Source organism: Quercus suber, unplaced genomic scaffold, assembly GCF_002906115.3.
Source record: "Quercus suber isolate HL8 unplaced genomic scaffold, Cork oak 2.0 scaffold_458, whole genome shotgun sequence".
NCBI lineage: Eukaryota > Viridiplantae > Streptophyta > Magnoliopsida > Fagales > Fagaceae > Quercus > Quercus suber.
In genome coordinates this window covers 32,947-48,781 of record NW_027069909.1, presented here as the reverse complement: position 1 = coordinate 48,781, position 15,835 = coordinate 32,947, and the positions used below count along the sequence as shown (strand labels likewise).

General features: G+C 35.7%; 1 protein-coding gene across 1 annotated transcript; it reads left to right on the top strand.

The window, feature by feature from the left end:
- Positions 1-905: 905 nt before the first annotated feature.
- LOC112008647 (serine/arginine-rich splicing factor SC35) lies at positions 906-7,970 on the top strand. The gene is made up of 11 exons (XM_065762431.1): positions 906-1,120; positions 1,213-1,291; positions 1,417-1,496; positions 1,582-1,648; positions 2,214-2,285; positions 5,916-6,146; positions 6,262-6,448; positions 6,579-6,709; positions 6,968-7,173; positions 7,277-7,483; positions 7,581-7,970. Exons 1-7 carry the CDS (start codon positions 1,045-1,047, stop codon positions 6,431-6,433), a joined length of 777 nt encoding a protein of 258 aa, XP_065618503.1. The 5' UTR covers positions 906-1,044; the 3' UTR covers positions 6,434-6,448; positions 6,579-6,709; positions 6,968-7,173; positions 7,277-7,483; positions 7,581-7,970.
- Positions 7,971-15,835: the final 7,865 nt, after the last annotated feature.

Here is a 15,835-nt window from a genome sequence, read left to right as displayed (position 1 = left end):
ATACACAAACCCAGAAGATTTCTGTCTCTCCTTATCTTCATGTTCTTCTTCTGGTTCCTCCATGAAATTTCTCTCTTTTGGACTGGTTTGAGCGACCATTTATCTTTAATTGCTCAAAGAAGCTCGGCTTGGGTTTCCTTTTCTCTTGTGGTCCTAAAGCAACTTTGATTCTTTAAGTTGTTGATGCTTGTCAACCTGGGATGTCTGATTTGCATAAGAAATTCTGTGCCTGAGAGTTCTGGGAATACTCGAAGAATGAGTTTGGGGTTGGAGAAGAAGCAAGAATAGAGAAGGGAATGAAGGGTAAGTGCAAGGATAAGCCCAAGCCCAAGCCCAAGCCCATTTTATTTGGTTCAATAATGTTGTTTTTGAACTCAAATTATCCCGTAGTTTGCTATTCCTTCGCTATGTTCTTATGGAAGTTCTTAAGCAATCAAAACAAACAATTTTTTGATTCTTGTTATATTTGTTTTTGTTTAAAAATGTGTTTTTCTAATGACAAACAGAGAGGTGGGTTACGAAAGGCTAACGGGATTAATCTTAGGTGGCTAAAGTGTTAAGTTTTGAACAACGGGTAGGTAAAGTAAAAACAGGCCTAACCCCAAGAGGTTTATTTTAATTATCTCAACTTTTATTATATAATATATGATATAACATGATAATATGACATGATATATGATATATATATATATATATAAATAAGCTAAAAAAAAAAAACAAATACGCACACACACAGCTCAAGGCCTGTTTGGTTTGTGTTTTCAAATAACATTTTTTAGTTTTTAAATAGCATTTCACGCATTTCAACACATTTTTTCACCCACACGTATTTCAAAAAATTATAAATAGCAATTTTCAAACTTCTCTACCAAACACCCCTCTCTATATAAATTTAGAACCAAGACCACCAACTCAAAAAAAGACCACCAAACTCAAGATCCTTCAGGAGAATTCTGTTCTGTCCTTATCTCTCAACAACAAACAAACCCTAACCCTAACCTAATCCAATCCACACCTCATTCACCACCCTCTCTCTCTGCAACAATGTCGCACTTCGGAAGAACAGGCCCTCCGGACATCACCGACACCTACTCTCTCCTCGTTCTCAACATCACCTTTCGTAAGCTCCTCGCTCTCTCTCTCTCTTCAAAATTTTTGTAGGTATGAAATTGAATGGTTTTGTATTTGATCTTGTTTGGGTGTGGATTTTAGGTACAACTGCAGATGATCTATTCCCGTATTTTGATAAGTACGGCAAGGTTGTCGACATCTTCATCCCCAGAAATCGCAGGTATTATACCTCTATAACCAAAAAAGAAAAAAAGAAAAAAAAAGAACTTGGTGTTAAATTGAATAATTTAGCTTATTTTCGAGCTTTCGGCTTTTCGATTATAAGTATTAATTTTTGTGGTTTAGGACTGGTGACTCGAGGGGTTTTGCGTTTGTGCGGTACAAGTACGCGGACGAGGCGCAAAAAGCCGTGGATAGGCTAGATGGTATTTACTCTTTCTATGCCTCCCAATGTATATATCATTGTTAATTGATTGCTGATTGCTTTGACAACATAAAATTTTCATTCAGGAAAAGTTGTTGATGGTCGGGAGATAACGGTTCAGTTTGCAAAATACGGGCCAAATGCCGAGAGGATGTAAGTTTTCGCTAATATTGCTCCAATTGATGTGCATTGTTATAAAGGTGGAATCTTTAATTGTTTGTGCTTGTTTCGTGGCTGAATTTATAGGTTATTAGTTATGTTGTGGGAGATATTTAGAGGATATTATCCACCAAAACAACCTTTTGTTTTCGCTACTATACAACAAAAACCAAGCCTTAGTCCCAAATTTTTTTGGGTCTGGTTTGGATCTCAATATACTAGTCAGGGTCGGTCACTATATTAGTTTTTGCCGTTCTATTACATCACTACTATAATTATTGCATTTTTTTTTTTAATAATGTTATCTGCAATTACTAATGCTGTTAATATTGATTTTTTGAATGAAGTTATTATTCACTTTGTTACCAAGAAAGTTCCTTCACTTCACCTCAAGGCAGTGCATTTCTTTGTTGAATGGTTGGATTTGGGTTGAAATCAAGTTTGCATTGGTGGTGGATGTTTGCTGCTCTTTTGTTGTTGTTGTATTGTATGCAGGTAGATTTTAATCCAGTATTTGTTTGATATTGTATCTTCAGCTAGTTTATCGTTTCTATTGCAGTGACAAAGGTAGGATTAGCGAATCGTTCTCAAAGTCAAGCTACAGGTCAAGAAGTCGCAGTCCTCGGAGAAGGTAACTTTCATTTTCTTTTTCATCTCTTTTCGGAACATTTCTTTATACTCCATAGAATTTCAACTGAACTTTTGGTCTTTATATGCTTGATATTGTAGCATGCCCATATAAATTTATATTAATGTTATTGTTTACCCAAAGCGTGACTATGGTCAATGACTCAATGGTCATGGAAGGGGAAAACACTCACTTTTGTATCTGGACTATTTAGTGTTTAGAGATGCTTAGTCTTATGAAGATTAATGCAAAATGATCTTTTCATAATTACTTTATTGATTGCATATTATCATGCATTTAAAAGCAGTTAGTGTGTAGCAAGTCCGGGTATGTAGAGCACAGGGATTTAATTATCTTTGGTCACCATGTAAAGGAGAAAGAGCCGAGGATAGCATGGAATTAGATATGATTGGTGTTTTGCACAATTGATTTTGTAGCTTGAGATTAATTATATACTTATGGTGTATGGGCAGTTCATCAATCTATATTGTCTTGTTCAACATATGAAAAGCTCAAAATCTCCTCATCCACATTTTTAATCTGCCTCTCCATTTGATGTAGGAAAAATACCTAAATTGGCATTGATACCAATTTTGATGTAGGGTCTTTAAGAATTCAGAACTAAATTAGGGTTCTTGAATATGGTTGGATGCTTAAGGGGTTAGGTAGGTTAAGCAATGAAAAGAGGATCTTGTATGACTTTGATGGCTATTTGGTGTTAAAATTGTGAGTAGAACAAGAAACAAAGAAAGATAATGATGTAGGACAGCTAGAATAATTCAATGATAAAATTGAAAGATAGGATAATAAAGGTTTGGAACCTGGGAATCAGCACCTAGGTCCTAGGCTTGTTTGGAGTCAACACCAAGTGGAGAAAAACCACTAGGAGTTGACACCTAGAATTGGTTGGAGTTGGCACCATACCAAAGATACTAAAAGAAATTATATATTCATCAAAATCATTCCTAATAATTTAGTTTTATTTATTCCTATGTAATTTAGTTTTATTTATTTTTGGACATCAATTGTGTTTTTATTTTAGGCCCTTGCATTTAATTAGGTCAATTATTAATTTTATTTGAAGTTTAGGGTATTTTTGTTATTCAGTAAGTTTATATAAGAAAACTATTGTACCCTGTTTTGGAGAGGATTTAGAGATGACTTTGATTAACGAAAAATTTCTTTAAGTTTCTTTGGTTTGGTGCCAACTCCAGCTAATCCTAAGTGTTGACTACTAATAGTTTTCCTCCGCTTAGTGGACTCCAAGCAAGACTAGGGGCTGATTCCTAGGTTCCTAAATTTTATTTTCCTATCTTTCAATTTTATCCTTGAATTGTTTTGTTTGTCTCACATTGTACATGTTCTGTTAGTGATTTGATGTTGTAATTTGTGTGTTTGATTGTATTGGTCTCCAGTTGTATACATCCTGTATACTTGGGTGACTCTTTTTTGGGAAAAAAGGGTGACAAAACTCGTGTGTGTTTGCAAGGGTTTAAGTTGTTGGGAATTTAAGAGTGGAAAATGAAAAAAAAGGATATATTTCTAGGCATCACCCAAGGCTTCCTTGGCACTACACCTAGGGTTTCCTTGGCACCACACCTAGGGTTTCCTTGGCACCAAACCTCAGAGAATGTTGTATCACACAAACCTTAAATTCAAAGCCTTTGAAAATAAATTAGAAAACATTTTCTTTCCTTTTGAAAGCATTACATTTAAATAGAAGACTAATGCTCATTCCTAGTAGACATTGGACTTTATAAAACTTTAATAAGAGTTGGACTCTTTGGGTTTTTACTACTAAGTCCAACTAAATAAATAAACATAAATAAAACCCAAAAATTAAGACCTAAAGATCATTAATACAGTCCATGTCCAGAAAGTAGGAAATTACAAATTGTCCTTGACACTTAAAAATAAATAAAATAAAAATAAAAATAAAAGGGAGATTGACTTTTTCTGCATTGCATAATTATAAAGAAAAGTAAATGAGGGTTTTTAAACCATTGAAAAGGGACTCAAAACATAAAATAATTCTTATGGAACCCTTTCTAATAATTTGGAAATTACCAAAGTACCTGTACTTTGGAAAAAAGTTTATTACTTATAGTAAAACTTTACTAAATGGACCAGAAACTTTCTAAACTAAAGGAACTTAATGGTAAGACTCAACTGACACCTTCCAGCCGCCTTATAAGTTTGAAGTGGAGGGTGAGGTCATGGGTTCAAGAACCATCGGGGTGCGTGTGTAATTTACCAATCAAGAAAAGAAAAAAAACCTATGAAAGGTGCCAATTAAGCTCCTCATTGGAACCTAGATAACAGTTTAATCTTGTTTTTACTTGAACTCTTTATTGCTTGCATCACTGTTTGTTTCAACTACGTTGTTTACTAAAAATTAGTCAGTCAGAGATTTGCTGAACTTCAAGAGCTTGGAAAAAAGATCAAATGTGAAGATTTTTTTTTTTCTTTTGGGAGCTTGTTTTTTTGGGGGGGGGGGGGGGGGGNACCAACTTTAAAGAACGCATCTTAGCTGCTGTCCAAACAACATCCCTGCGAGTGGATTACTTAATTTTACATATTTTGTCATCCATCTAGATTCAATATTTATAACCCTAACCCAATCTAAACATCAAGCATTGCTCTATGTTCTCTTTGTTACTGCAAAGTGCAATTAAAGTTATTTGCCTTATTTAAAATTCTAAAACCCACATATTTGCTCTACCAGCTAGGCATTGTACCAACTTCAAAGGATCCCTCTTAGCTGCTGCCCAAAACTTCCCTGCCCTGCTAGTGGACTTAATTTTTTTTTTTTTATTCATCTTCATCCATCTAAATTTAATGTTTTTAAGCCTTGGCCAATCTACAAACGCTTGGGTTCTTTCTCCAATGATTCATACCCAAAATTCACCAGTTTTATGATTGTAAAGTACCCATTTAATCATCTGTGGCAGGTTTTCCTGATCCATGATACATCAACCATTGGTGGTTGTCATCATGTGATCTGGCTTGATATCCATGCTGTGCTTGTTTTCTGAATTAAAGACAACATGTATAAGTTTGATTGGAGCTTGTTTGGCTTTTCATTGGCAGCTCCTTGATATGTTTCATGTCCTTTTTGGTCATATGTTGAGGCAGTCTACAAAACTAACAAGATACCCATTGTGTTTCTGGGCTCCATGATCAATGAAGCTCTCTCAAAATATGGTTTGGCTGCATGACTTCTGTGGCTGTTAAAATGCACCCAACTTTAATTTAGCTCTCAAGTTAATCAGATTTGGCTAGTTTTACATCTCCATAATAATAGAAGCCTCCTTTATTTCTGCTAGCTTTTTTTGAACTCTAGGGATGTTTTAAGGGCACCAGGGGTTGGAGCTGTAGCATTGCCTTCTGAACTGTATTAAATCTTAAGTTGTGTGGAAATTGTTTCTGCACATCTTCCTGAAAGTAGCTTAATTAATTATGTGCTTATGTCAACAATCCATAACAGCAACATGTTTGCTCTCCATTCTTAAATTATAGCAATGTGGCACCAGATTTCTTCTCTTTTTGGGAGGCAAGAAGGTTGATGTTGATCTTTTCAAGCTTATGAGGCCTGCTTCACAAGCAATCCATAATAACTGATAATGTTTTCAGGTACCGTGATGACTACAGAGATCGGGATTACAAGAGAAGAAGCCGCAGTCGAAGTTTGGATAGGTATGATCGTGACAGGTATCGCGGGAGGGACAGAGATTATCGTCGCCGTAGCAGGAGCCGCAGCCGCAGTGACAGTCCCGATTACTACAGGGCCAGGGGAAGAGGCCGTTATGATGATGAGCACCGAGGCCAAAGCCGAAGCCAAAGCCGAAGTCGATCTATGGATAGGTTGAAACTAAAGTTTATTATTGCCCGTTTTTTAAGAATTTAATTATTATGTCATTGTTATGGATGTATTCTGCTTCACCTTATATTGTGCTGATTCCATCTGTTTGTGTCACAGTGCCTCTCCTGCTCGGCATAGTCCTACTCCTCGCAGAAGGGCTTCACCACATAGGTCTCTATCGCCTAGGGGTGTAAGTCCTGATAGGCATAGTGGTGATAGAAGGTCCCCAACTCCACATGGTGTTTCGCCCGCAGACCGTCCTGCTGATTCTCGAAGTCAATCCCCTTGAAAGTCAGATGTTGATGTGAGTTATCTCACCAGATGTATTTATGATCTGTTTCTGTAAAAATATTTATAAAAAATGTATTAATTTTTAGTTTATGTTAGAAATAGATTATCTAACTTTTTTGGTTAATGATCCTTGTTTCTTCTAGGAATGATTAATGCGGGTTGTGTGGAAGTTCATGAAGACATATTGAGTAGTGCACTTGTGGCTGTTAACACTAATGTTGAGGAGGCTTGATCGTCTTGCATGTTCTTATCAGAATGTTAAGTGCTAGTTTTGGTAGGACTGGACTTCTTTGATGTGTTAACTATTTATGTTGGACCTAATCCTTAGCTAGTCTTTTGGTATCCTTGGATGTCATAGTTTGTAGGCTGGTATTCAGTATCAATAGAGTTGTTTCTTGTGGGTTGTTCTTTATATTTATATGCTGTTATATGTCTTATCTTGTTGTGCCTTTACTGCATGTGCATTACCTTTTTTCATTTTGTTTTACTAGTTTATCCTGATTCATCCTGAGCTATTTATTGGGTTTTATAGTTATGTTCGGGAACAATGAGTGGGGCTTGATAGGCGGATGTTGAATTATGGCCGTTGATGCTGTATCTAAATTGTAGATGGATGATCGTGATAGTGATGCTGGTTGCAACAGTATTGCTGGTTTTAGAAGTATGATTTATCTAGCAGTATGCTGGTTGGAGGGACTATATGTGTTAACTAATTTTCTCTGGATGGTATAATCTTTGGTAAGACTTATATAGCTCAGCTCTTTGTTTCTGAAAAGCTATGTATATCCTTCAGGATTCAGATTCTGACCTGACCATCCTCTTTGGTCTATCTTGAAAAAAGTTTGCCCTAAAAGAGTTTCTAGTTGCTGTGATGATCTAAAAAGATGGACACAAGTTGAATGTGTATTTAACCAGTAGCTGATGATGAACATATGAGATGGACCTGTGATTCATTAACCGTGCTGTGCATACTGAACATGAACTGCAAATTCAAAATGTGAACTGGTAAATGCTGGTGTGAGTTATGCGGCCAGAATAATGAAACATGGTAACCAATTTATGATTAATAATTTGTTTAGGATTATTAGAATTTACAATATCTAACCCCAATCCTTTAAGATTATAACTTCTGCTGCTTAATGTAGTGAGATGTTGTAGCACATGGGTCCATGACCGTAGCTGTGAAGTGGTTGCTGATGCTTGTACTGTTGTATGATATACATTGGTTCGTGATTAAATTTGAAGTATTAGTGAATAACAAATGCTACCTGGCTGTTGCTGCCCTTTTGCTTGATGATGGCTTCCTGGCTGTCTTGCCGGCTTGCATCACTTCCTAAAGATCTGGTATAAAACATATGCCTGCCATATGTGGTGTGTTGATGGATTCATAGTGTTATCTCATTGCTATAATGCTTTAAAATGTTAGCTTTTATATTATTTGGGTTGTCTTAATTATTATTTTTGTCATTCGTGTCGCCGTAATTTTAACACTGACTTTATCTGATAATTCCAAAGTTCACCTTTTACTTTCTGTATCTTTTGGATCTTGGTTTTGGTACTTTTGAATTTTCTTCATATCAAGTGCCTTATTTTTAGGGTTAGGCGTGACATTTTATATATAAAATAGGTTAGGGTCAGGCTTGACATATCTTGCTAGACCTGTTGGTTCTGCTTGTCCTTGTCCAACCTTTTGCATACTGAGTCTATGCAGTACCATCTGGTTGTTGGTTGTGGTGAATTTGAATTTAAGACATTGTTTGTGCTGACCTTAAATACTCTATTTGTTTTATATTTTGACCGTGAGGTTCATTGGTCACTGACTACACTGTTTTAAATGTTGTTTTTCAGTTTTAATTTCTTTTGCAAATGATTTGGTGGATTTGATGCTCTTATTGTAGGTAGCGTTATTTATTTATTTTATTTTAAATATTTATATTTATATTAGGGGTGAATGGCAAATTTGAGTGGGTTTTGTTTTGGGGGGTGGCAGCAGGTTTGGGTTTGGCTCTCGGAGGTGTGTAGGTCTAGGTTTTAGTGACGATGGTATTTGGGTTTGGTTGTGGTGGATATGGGTTTCAATGGTGTTGGTGTTTGGGTCTAGACAAGCTGTAGGATGTAGCGTTTGGGCAATGAATGTGTGAAAGAGAAAAAAAATATTGGGTAAAATATCATTTTTGTCCCTAAGTTTTCACAAAAATTCGTTTTCTGTCTCTAAACTTTCGAAAATTTGTTTTTCATCTCTAAACTTTGCAAAATGTTCTATTTTACATCCTTCTGTCTATGACCGTTAATTATATCTCACATGGCGTAACAGAATGCTAACATGGTATTTAACTTAAACCAAACTATTCTATTTTAAAAAATAATGGACTCATGGCTTGCCTTTATTGGCTGTGGAAAACAATAATTCCCACTCATCTCACCTTCCTTGCTGAAGATCACCATTATAATTTATTAACTCAATTCTTCTTCTTACCTATTAGCCTCTCTCTCTCAGCAAAATTGATACATTGATAATTCTGTTCTTTGATAATAAAGACACTACTCAGAAAACCCTTTTATAGAAATCGTAAAAAAAAGTAAAAAATAAGAAATAAAAGAATAAAAACAAGTGAATGAATATTTGGGGTATATGGGTTTCGTTTAGAGATTGAAGGCTTGCACGCACATCCTGAAAGGGTTACTCAAGATTTGGTGGAGAAAATGTTGAAAGCGGTAGAGAGAGAGAGAGAGGGGTTTAGAGATTGAAGGCTTGCACATATATCCTGAAAGGGTTACTCAAGAGATTTGGTGGAAAAATGGAGAGAGAGAGAGAGAGAGAGAGAGAGAGAGTTGGGTTGGTGATGGGGTTTTGTTTGTCTTGTAACTGAATAAATTCCTTAACCAAATAACACATGCCATTTTAAATTACATTGTCTACTAAGAGTATTTTCATTATTAAACTTCAGAATTGAAAATCCCCAATCCTGAGCTTGAATCTCTCTCTTCTCTCTCTGTCAGTTTGTAACTCACTCTCATGTCGAAATCTAGCAAATTTGGAAGATTTCTGGTATGAAAATCGTCGAAATCTGGCTAGATTCTCCATGTTCACTTTTATTCAAATTTAAAGTTTTGTGAACTTGAAAATCCTTGACATTTTGTTTGGTTGCTTAGAAAAGTAAAAGGAAAATGAAAGGACATAAAAAGTATGAAACCTAATTAAACGTTTCACAATGTAGTGTTTTGGATTTCGAACAGTGGAAAAACTCAGTTGAACCTAAAATAGCTTACTATAAGTTATTTTTCTTCATTTTCTCAATTGACAAATGAGAACTAAAAAAAAAAAAAAAAACCTCATCTTCCTGTCAAACCCAGTTGGCTATGTATTGGTGTGGAATGGGAATGTGTTTTCCACGTGCCAATAAATGCATGCTATGTGTACATAATTTTTGAACCAAATAGTTTGGTTTAAGTCAAATACCACGTTAACATTCTGTTACGTCACGTAGGATATAAACTAACAGATATAGACGAAAGGATGTAAAGTAAAATATTTTGCAAAGTTTAGAGATGAGAAATAAATTTTTGAAAAACGAACTTTTATGAAAGTTTAGGGTTGAAAATGAAATTTTACCCAAAAATATTTGAATAGAATGAATTATACCATAGAGGATAAGATGTAAGGTATATTGTGTGGATTTGTAAAGTAGAAAAAAGTTGTTTTTAATATAGAAAAACCATATTAAAGAATGCGCTAATGAGTACATTTAAAAATATATATGGTAGAGTAAATAACCTTATGGCTACAATACTTATAATATAATTTGGATTATTTGCACTATAAGTAGAACTAGTTGGTAACTTGTGCAATGCATGAGAAAATTTTATATAATATGAATTGTTTTTTGGTAGTATAAGTGTATGATTTAATAATTATGATAATTTTTAATAAACATTTATTATGATTATGTTTGTATATAAAATCTTGTGTTGTATGTTTTATCATTTAAATAAATAACAATATTTAAATTCAATTAAAGATTATATACTAAAATAGTGGTGTGTAAAATTATGAGCACTCATAAAAACTATGGCACAATATTTTAAGATTAACCAAAGCATACTGTTTCAGTTTTTATTACACACACTTGGATTAGAATAATACAATATAAAGCTTTATTAATATCACAGTGGGTTTTTTTTTTTTTTTGGAGAATAAACGGCATGATCTTGTTCAAAAAAAGGAACAAGTTGATACAATAGCAAGGCAGCATATTAGACCAACCATGCTAAGACTATGCAAACTTCAAAGCTTTCTCTTCTCCTAACAATAATACGTGTCAATATTCAAATTTACATCAAGGATTGTATATTTACATCAAAGATTGCCTAAGAAATAGCAAGACAAACCATGCCAAGACTATACATCTCTCGCATGTATGAAGACACAAACCCACTGTAAAGTGGTCTGTTATAACAGACCACTTTACAGTGGGTTTGTGTCTTCATACATGCGAGAGATGCTTTGGTGTGTTTCGAAGAATTTTAGTGTTTTGACCGCTTTATAGTTTTGGGCTGTTAAATTCCCATTCTATTCTTATACTTTATAATTTTTTGAGCCGAAATAATGGTGCTTGCAGTTCTTCAAAATAATAGGATTATGTTTTCGAAAACCACGACCACATATTCAGTCATCTTCATTGGCAAATGCTATAGAGTATTAGGCAAAATACAAATTATAGCTATTAAGTTTGGTCTTATAAGTTCCTTTTTTTTTTTTTTTTTTCCTGTAAATTTATCCCATTTTGGAAAAGGTGAACATTTCTAGCAAGTTTTTAATTTTTACTTTCCCCTTTTCCCTTGTGCCTTCTGTCCTATGCAATTTTATGAAAGGTAAATACATGATAGTGGGCTACACTTCCTCCATTTACGACTGTATACAAGTCAGGTATTGGGCTAATCAAACTCAATCCGTTTATCTTTAAACAATCTCGAGCGAGCCTTTTATTGCACTAGTTTCAAGCTGAACGTGCAATTTATTTTCCAAAGATAAGTCTTCAAGTTGAATTGAATATTACGTACGAGCTCAACTTAGGAGGTGGCTGATTAGTCTCTTGAGTAAATCTCAAGCCAATTAGGAAGCTAGACTTGTCTTGCAGCTGGAATAGTTGTGGGGGGTAAAAGCCCAGACATACCTGTTGGGTTGGGGGCCCTGTCTTGAGGAGTACTGTACGTCCGAAGAGTAATAGCGGGTCGGAGTAGAATTCATCTAAACGCAACCAACCCAGAAGTGTAGGAAGAGTAGCATCTAAAGAAGTTACCTTTTGTCCGAAGAGGTTATACTCTTCGAACGCAAATAGTCTTGACCCAGCCAACGAATGGAAGGTTCGAATGGACTCTCTGGCAATCCTAACGATAAAGATAAACTCTGGGCATGTCTGGGAATAATTAGAACGAGAAAATATCTCAAGGAAAAACTACCACCACCGCATTAAATGCACTGCAGCTGCTTTTCTGACTGCATTAATGTGAAGAAGACCCTTGAACAGTGTAATCTCAGCTACTACCACTCACGGAGGGGTAAAGAGAATACCTGATGGGACATGCACTCAAGTGGATGCTTAGATGAAGAACAAGTAAACGATGAGAATGATGGGAGAGGGTGTTATATAAGCAGAAGAGGTCTCTGATAATAGAGGCCGGAAAAAAGGTGGAGAGAAGAAGGAGATAATTTTACTGTGGCTCCAAGAGTTGTAATCATCTTTCATTCAATAACATACCTCTTTGGACAGACATTTGTCAGGGAAGATGAGCATGATCTTGTGTCAATGAATCCTTAAACACTATAACCAATCACTGTTTAATTCGCAACCAGCCCAGCTCTTTTGCCCACTCTCTACAAATTCATTGTCTTGGGTTCATTGGGCTTGTAACTCATCCTTCTTGGGTTTGGGCCACCAAATCAAACCCTACAGTTACAATTTTATTTATTTATTTTTTGTGCTTATCCAGAAAAAATTATTCAGTACTTCGGGAGTATAATAAATGTGTGCTCTCTTCTCTCACATGGTATTAGGTAGGCTCTACTAATGAAATTCATAGTAGGACACTATTCATGCAAGAGAGGTGAACATGCATTTATTATGCTTATAATTACACGTAGTTATATTCTCATTCTAATTAGGTAAAAATTATTTCTAACTTGAGTAGCGCATTCAACTTTAACTAAAACTTATTGGATTTGAAAATGTTGACTTTTTCGCAAAAAAGAAGAAGAACACAATAGCAATGATACAAAAATTATAGGATTAACAATTAAGGCAAGTTTTGGGTGACTTGATTGGCCTAAGTTTTGTCACTCTATGGAAACCAGTTGTCTGGTTCATTACCTAGGGAGATCAATAATCTCTCACCAACTTGACATTATTCTTTTAGTCAAACAAGAGAGATACCTCTGGAGCTTGGAGAAGCTTCACGTATGCATGTGCTTGACCTATATTCAAATAAACTTGTGGGAAAAATTCCTAAGGACTAGGGGAAGTAGAAATTAATGTTCAATGCAATTGAGAAATTAATATAATATATAAGAAGATCATAAGACTTTTAAGAGTGAAATTCGGGCACTAACAAAGGTACGTCATCGAAACATTGTGAAGCTTTATGGTTTCTATGCACATGTTCAAGAATCATCTTTGGTATATGAATACTTGGAGAGAGAGAGGAAGCATATATAGCTAAAATCCTAAGCAGTGTGGAACAACCAAAGGAGTTGGATTGGATAAGAAGGATTGATGTCGGGTTGCTAATGCTCTCTACTATATGCATCATAATTTCACCTCACCAATAATTCATCAGGACTAATTGAGCAAAAAAATATTGTTAGATTTAAATTATGAAGCTCATATTTCTGACTTTGACATGGTGATAATAAGACAGTTGCTGAAATCTTGAGGTTTTACAGGCCAAAGTGATACTAATTTTATGATGCACGTTATGTCTAAAATTGTGAAAAATATTGTTTTCTTAGATTTATGGTAAAAGTTTACTAGGGTACTCCTATAATAAAATGAACCCAGCTTTAGTTTATTAAAAGAAACAAAAATAGCTAGGCATCACTCGGTAATTTTCTTTATGCTTTTATATATTCGGTTAGAATAGATTGAATGTATTTGAAATTGACATTATTTTATTTATTTATTTAAATTTTCACAAATTTTTTTCCTTGAGGATTATGGGTGACGTGTTCGTCTGAAATCCACCTCATGTTAGTTCTACTGGAACAAATTGTTTGCCTTCCTAAGCATCTACAAAGAGGCTTCCATTACTAAACTTAACCCAGCCGGAAGAGAGAGAGCAAAAAAAAAAAAAAAAAAAAGTCTTCCATTACTGAATGATGCCTATAAAAAAAAAAAAAAAAAAACTGGGAGATCGAGGAAGAGAGAGCTCGAGGTGCGATGGCGCGATCGAGGGTTTGGGTCTGGGTCGAGCGGCGTTGGAGCGATGGCGCGATCGAGGAGGCGATGGGTCTGGGTCGACGGCGAGGTGCGATGGCGCGATCGAGGTGCGATGGCGATGGCGCGATCGAGGTGCGATGGCGATGGTGCGATGGCGCGATCGAGGTGCGATGGCGCGATCGGCGCGGTGCGATGGCGAGGTGCGATGGCGATGGCGCGATCGAGGTGCGATGGCGATGGTGCGATGGCGCGATGGGCGCAGTGCGATGGCGAGGTGCGAGCCCGGTGCGATGGCGAAGTCGAAGTCGAAGGCTCGTTCTCTCTCTCGCTCTCGCTCTCTCTCTCGCTCGGTTTGGTTCGGCTCTGGCTCTCTCTTTTCGGGAAATCATTTGAAGGTAAAATAAGGATGTAAAATGATTTCCGGGTCAAAGGAGTAAATCCGGTCAAACTGAAGCTGATTTTCCGAAAAATAAAATTTTCCTTTCCTGCCAAACATTGGGGTCAGGTGGTAAATGATTTCCGGAAATCATTTACCACCAAAACAAACGGAGCCTAAGCTACAACTTACAAGGGAATGCTTAACAGGAAATTACATCAACTCCTACTTATAGATTAACTATAAGAACTACCTTTTTCCTAAGATAAAAGAAGGCATGTTGTCTTGATGTTGGATTGCTGTTGAAGAGTGGTGTGTGTTAAGTCTGTTCTATCTTCATGCAGTTGACAAGTGGATTCAATCCCCGCGCCTTTGGGTGACTTGATAGGCCTAGGTTTTGTCACTCTATGGAAACCAGTTGTCTGGTTCATTACCTAGGGAGATCAATAATCTCTCACCAACTTGACATTATTCTTTTTGTCAAACAAGAGAGATACCTCTGGAGCTTGGAGAAGCTTCACGTATACATATGCTTGACCTATATTCAAATAAACTTGTGGGAAAAATTCCTAAGGACTAGGGGAAGCAGAAATCAATGTTCAATGCAATCGAGAAATTAATATGATATATAAGAAGATCATAAGACTTTTAAGAGTGAGATTCGGGCACTAACAAAGGTACGTCATCGAAACATTGTGAAGCTTATGGTTTTTGTGCACATGCTCAAGAATCATCTTTGGTATATGAATACTTGGAGAGAGAGGAAGCATAGATAGCTAAAATCCTAAGCAGTGTGGAACAACCAAAGGAGTTGGATTGGATAAGAAGGATCGATGTCGGGTTGCTAATGCTCTCTACTATATGCATCATAATTTCACCTCACCAATAATTCATCAGGACTTATTGAGCAAAAATATATTGTTAGATTTAAATTATGAAGCTCATATTTCTGACTTTGACTTGGTGATAATTAGACAGTTGCTGAAATCTTGAGGTTTTATAGGCCAAAGTGATACTATTTTTATGATGCACTTTATGTCTAAAATTGTGAAAAATATTGTTTTCTTAGATTTATGGTAAAAGTTTACAAGGGTACTCCTATATATAATAAAATGAACCCAACTTTGGTTTATTAAAAGAAACAAAAATAGCTAGGGACCACTCGGTAGTTTTCTTTATGCTTTTATATATTCGGTTAGAACAGATTGAATGTATTTGAAATTGACATCAATTTATTTATTTATTTAAATTTTCACAATTTTTTTTTCTTGAGTATTATGGGTGACGTGTTCGTCTGAAATCCACCTTATGTTAGGTCTACTGGAACAAATTGTTGCCTTCCTAAGCATCTACAAAGAGGCTTCCATTACTAACCTTAACCCAGCTGGAAGAGAGAAAAAAAGTCCTCCATTACTGAGTGATGCCTAACTATTTTGTTTCTTTTAATAAACTAAAGCTGGGTTCATTTTATAATAGGATCCCTGTAAACTTTTACTATAAATCTAAGAAAACAACATTTTTCTCAATTTTAGACATAACATGTTCTAATTGGTGCATCATAAACTACTGTGAAATTGATATATATTGCTTC

Coding starts and splice junctions, on each gene's coding strand:
- LOC112008647 (XM_065762431.1), top strand. CDS start 1,045: ATGTCGCACTTCGGAAGAACAGGCCCTCCGGACATCACCGACACCTAC. Junction 1,497..1,581: donor AGCCGTGGATAGGCTAGATG/GTATTTACTCTT, acceptor ATTTTCATTCAG/GAAAAGTTGTTGATGGTCGG. Junction 6,147..6,261: donor CGAAGTCGATCTATGGATAG/GTTGAAACTAAA, acceptor TTTGTGTCACAG/TGCCTCTCCTGCTCGGCATA.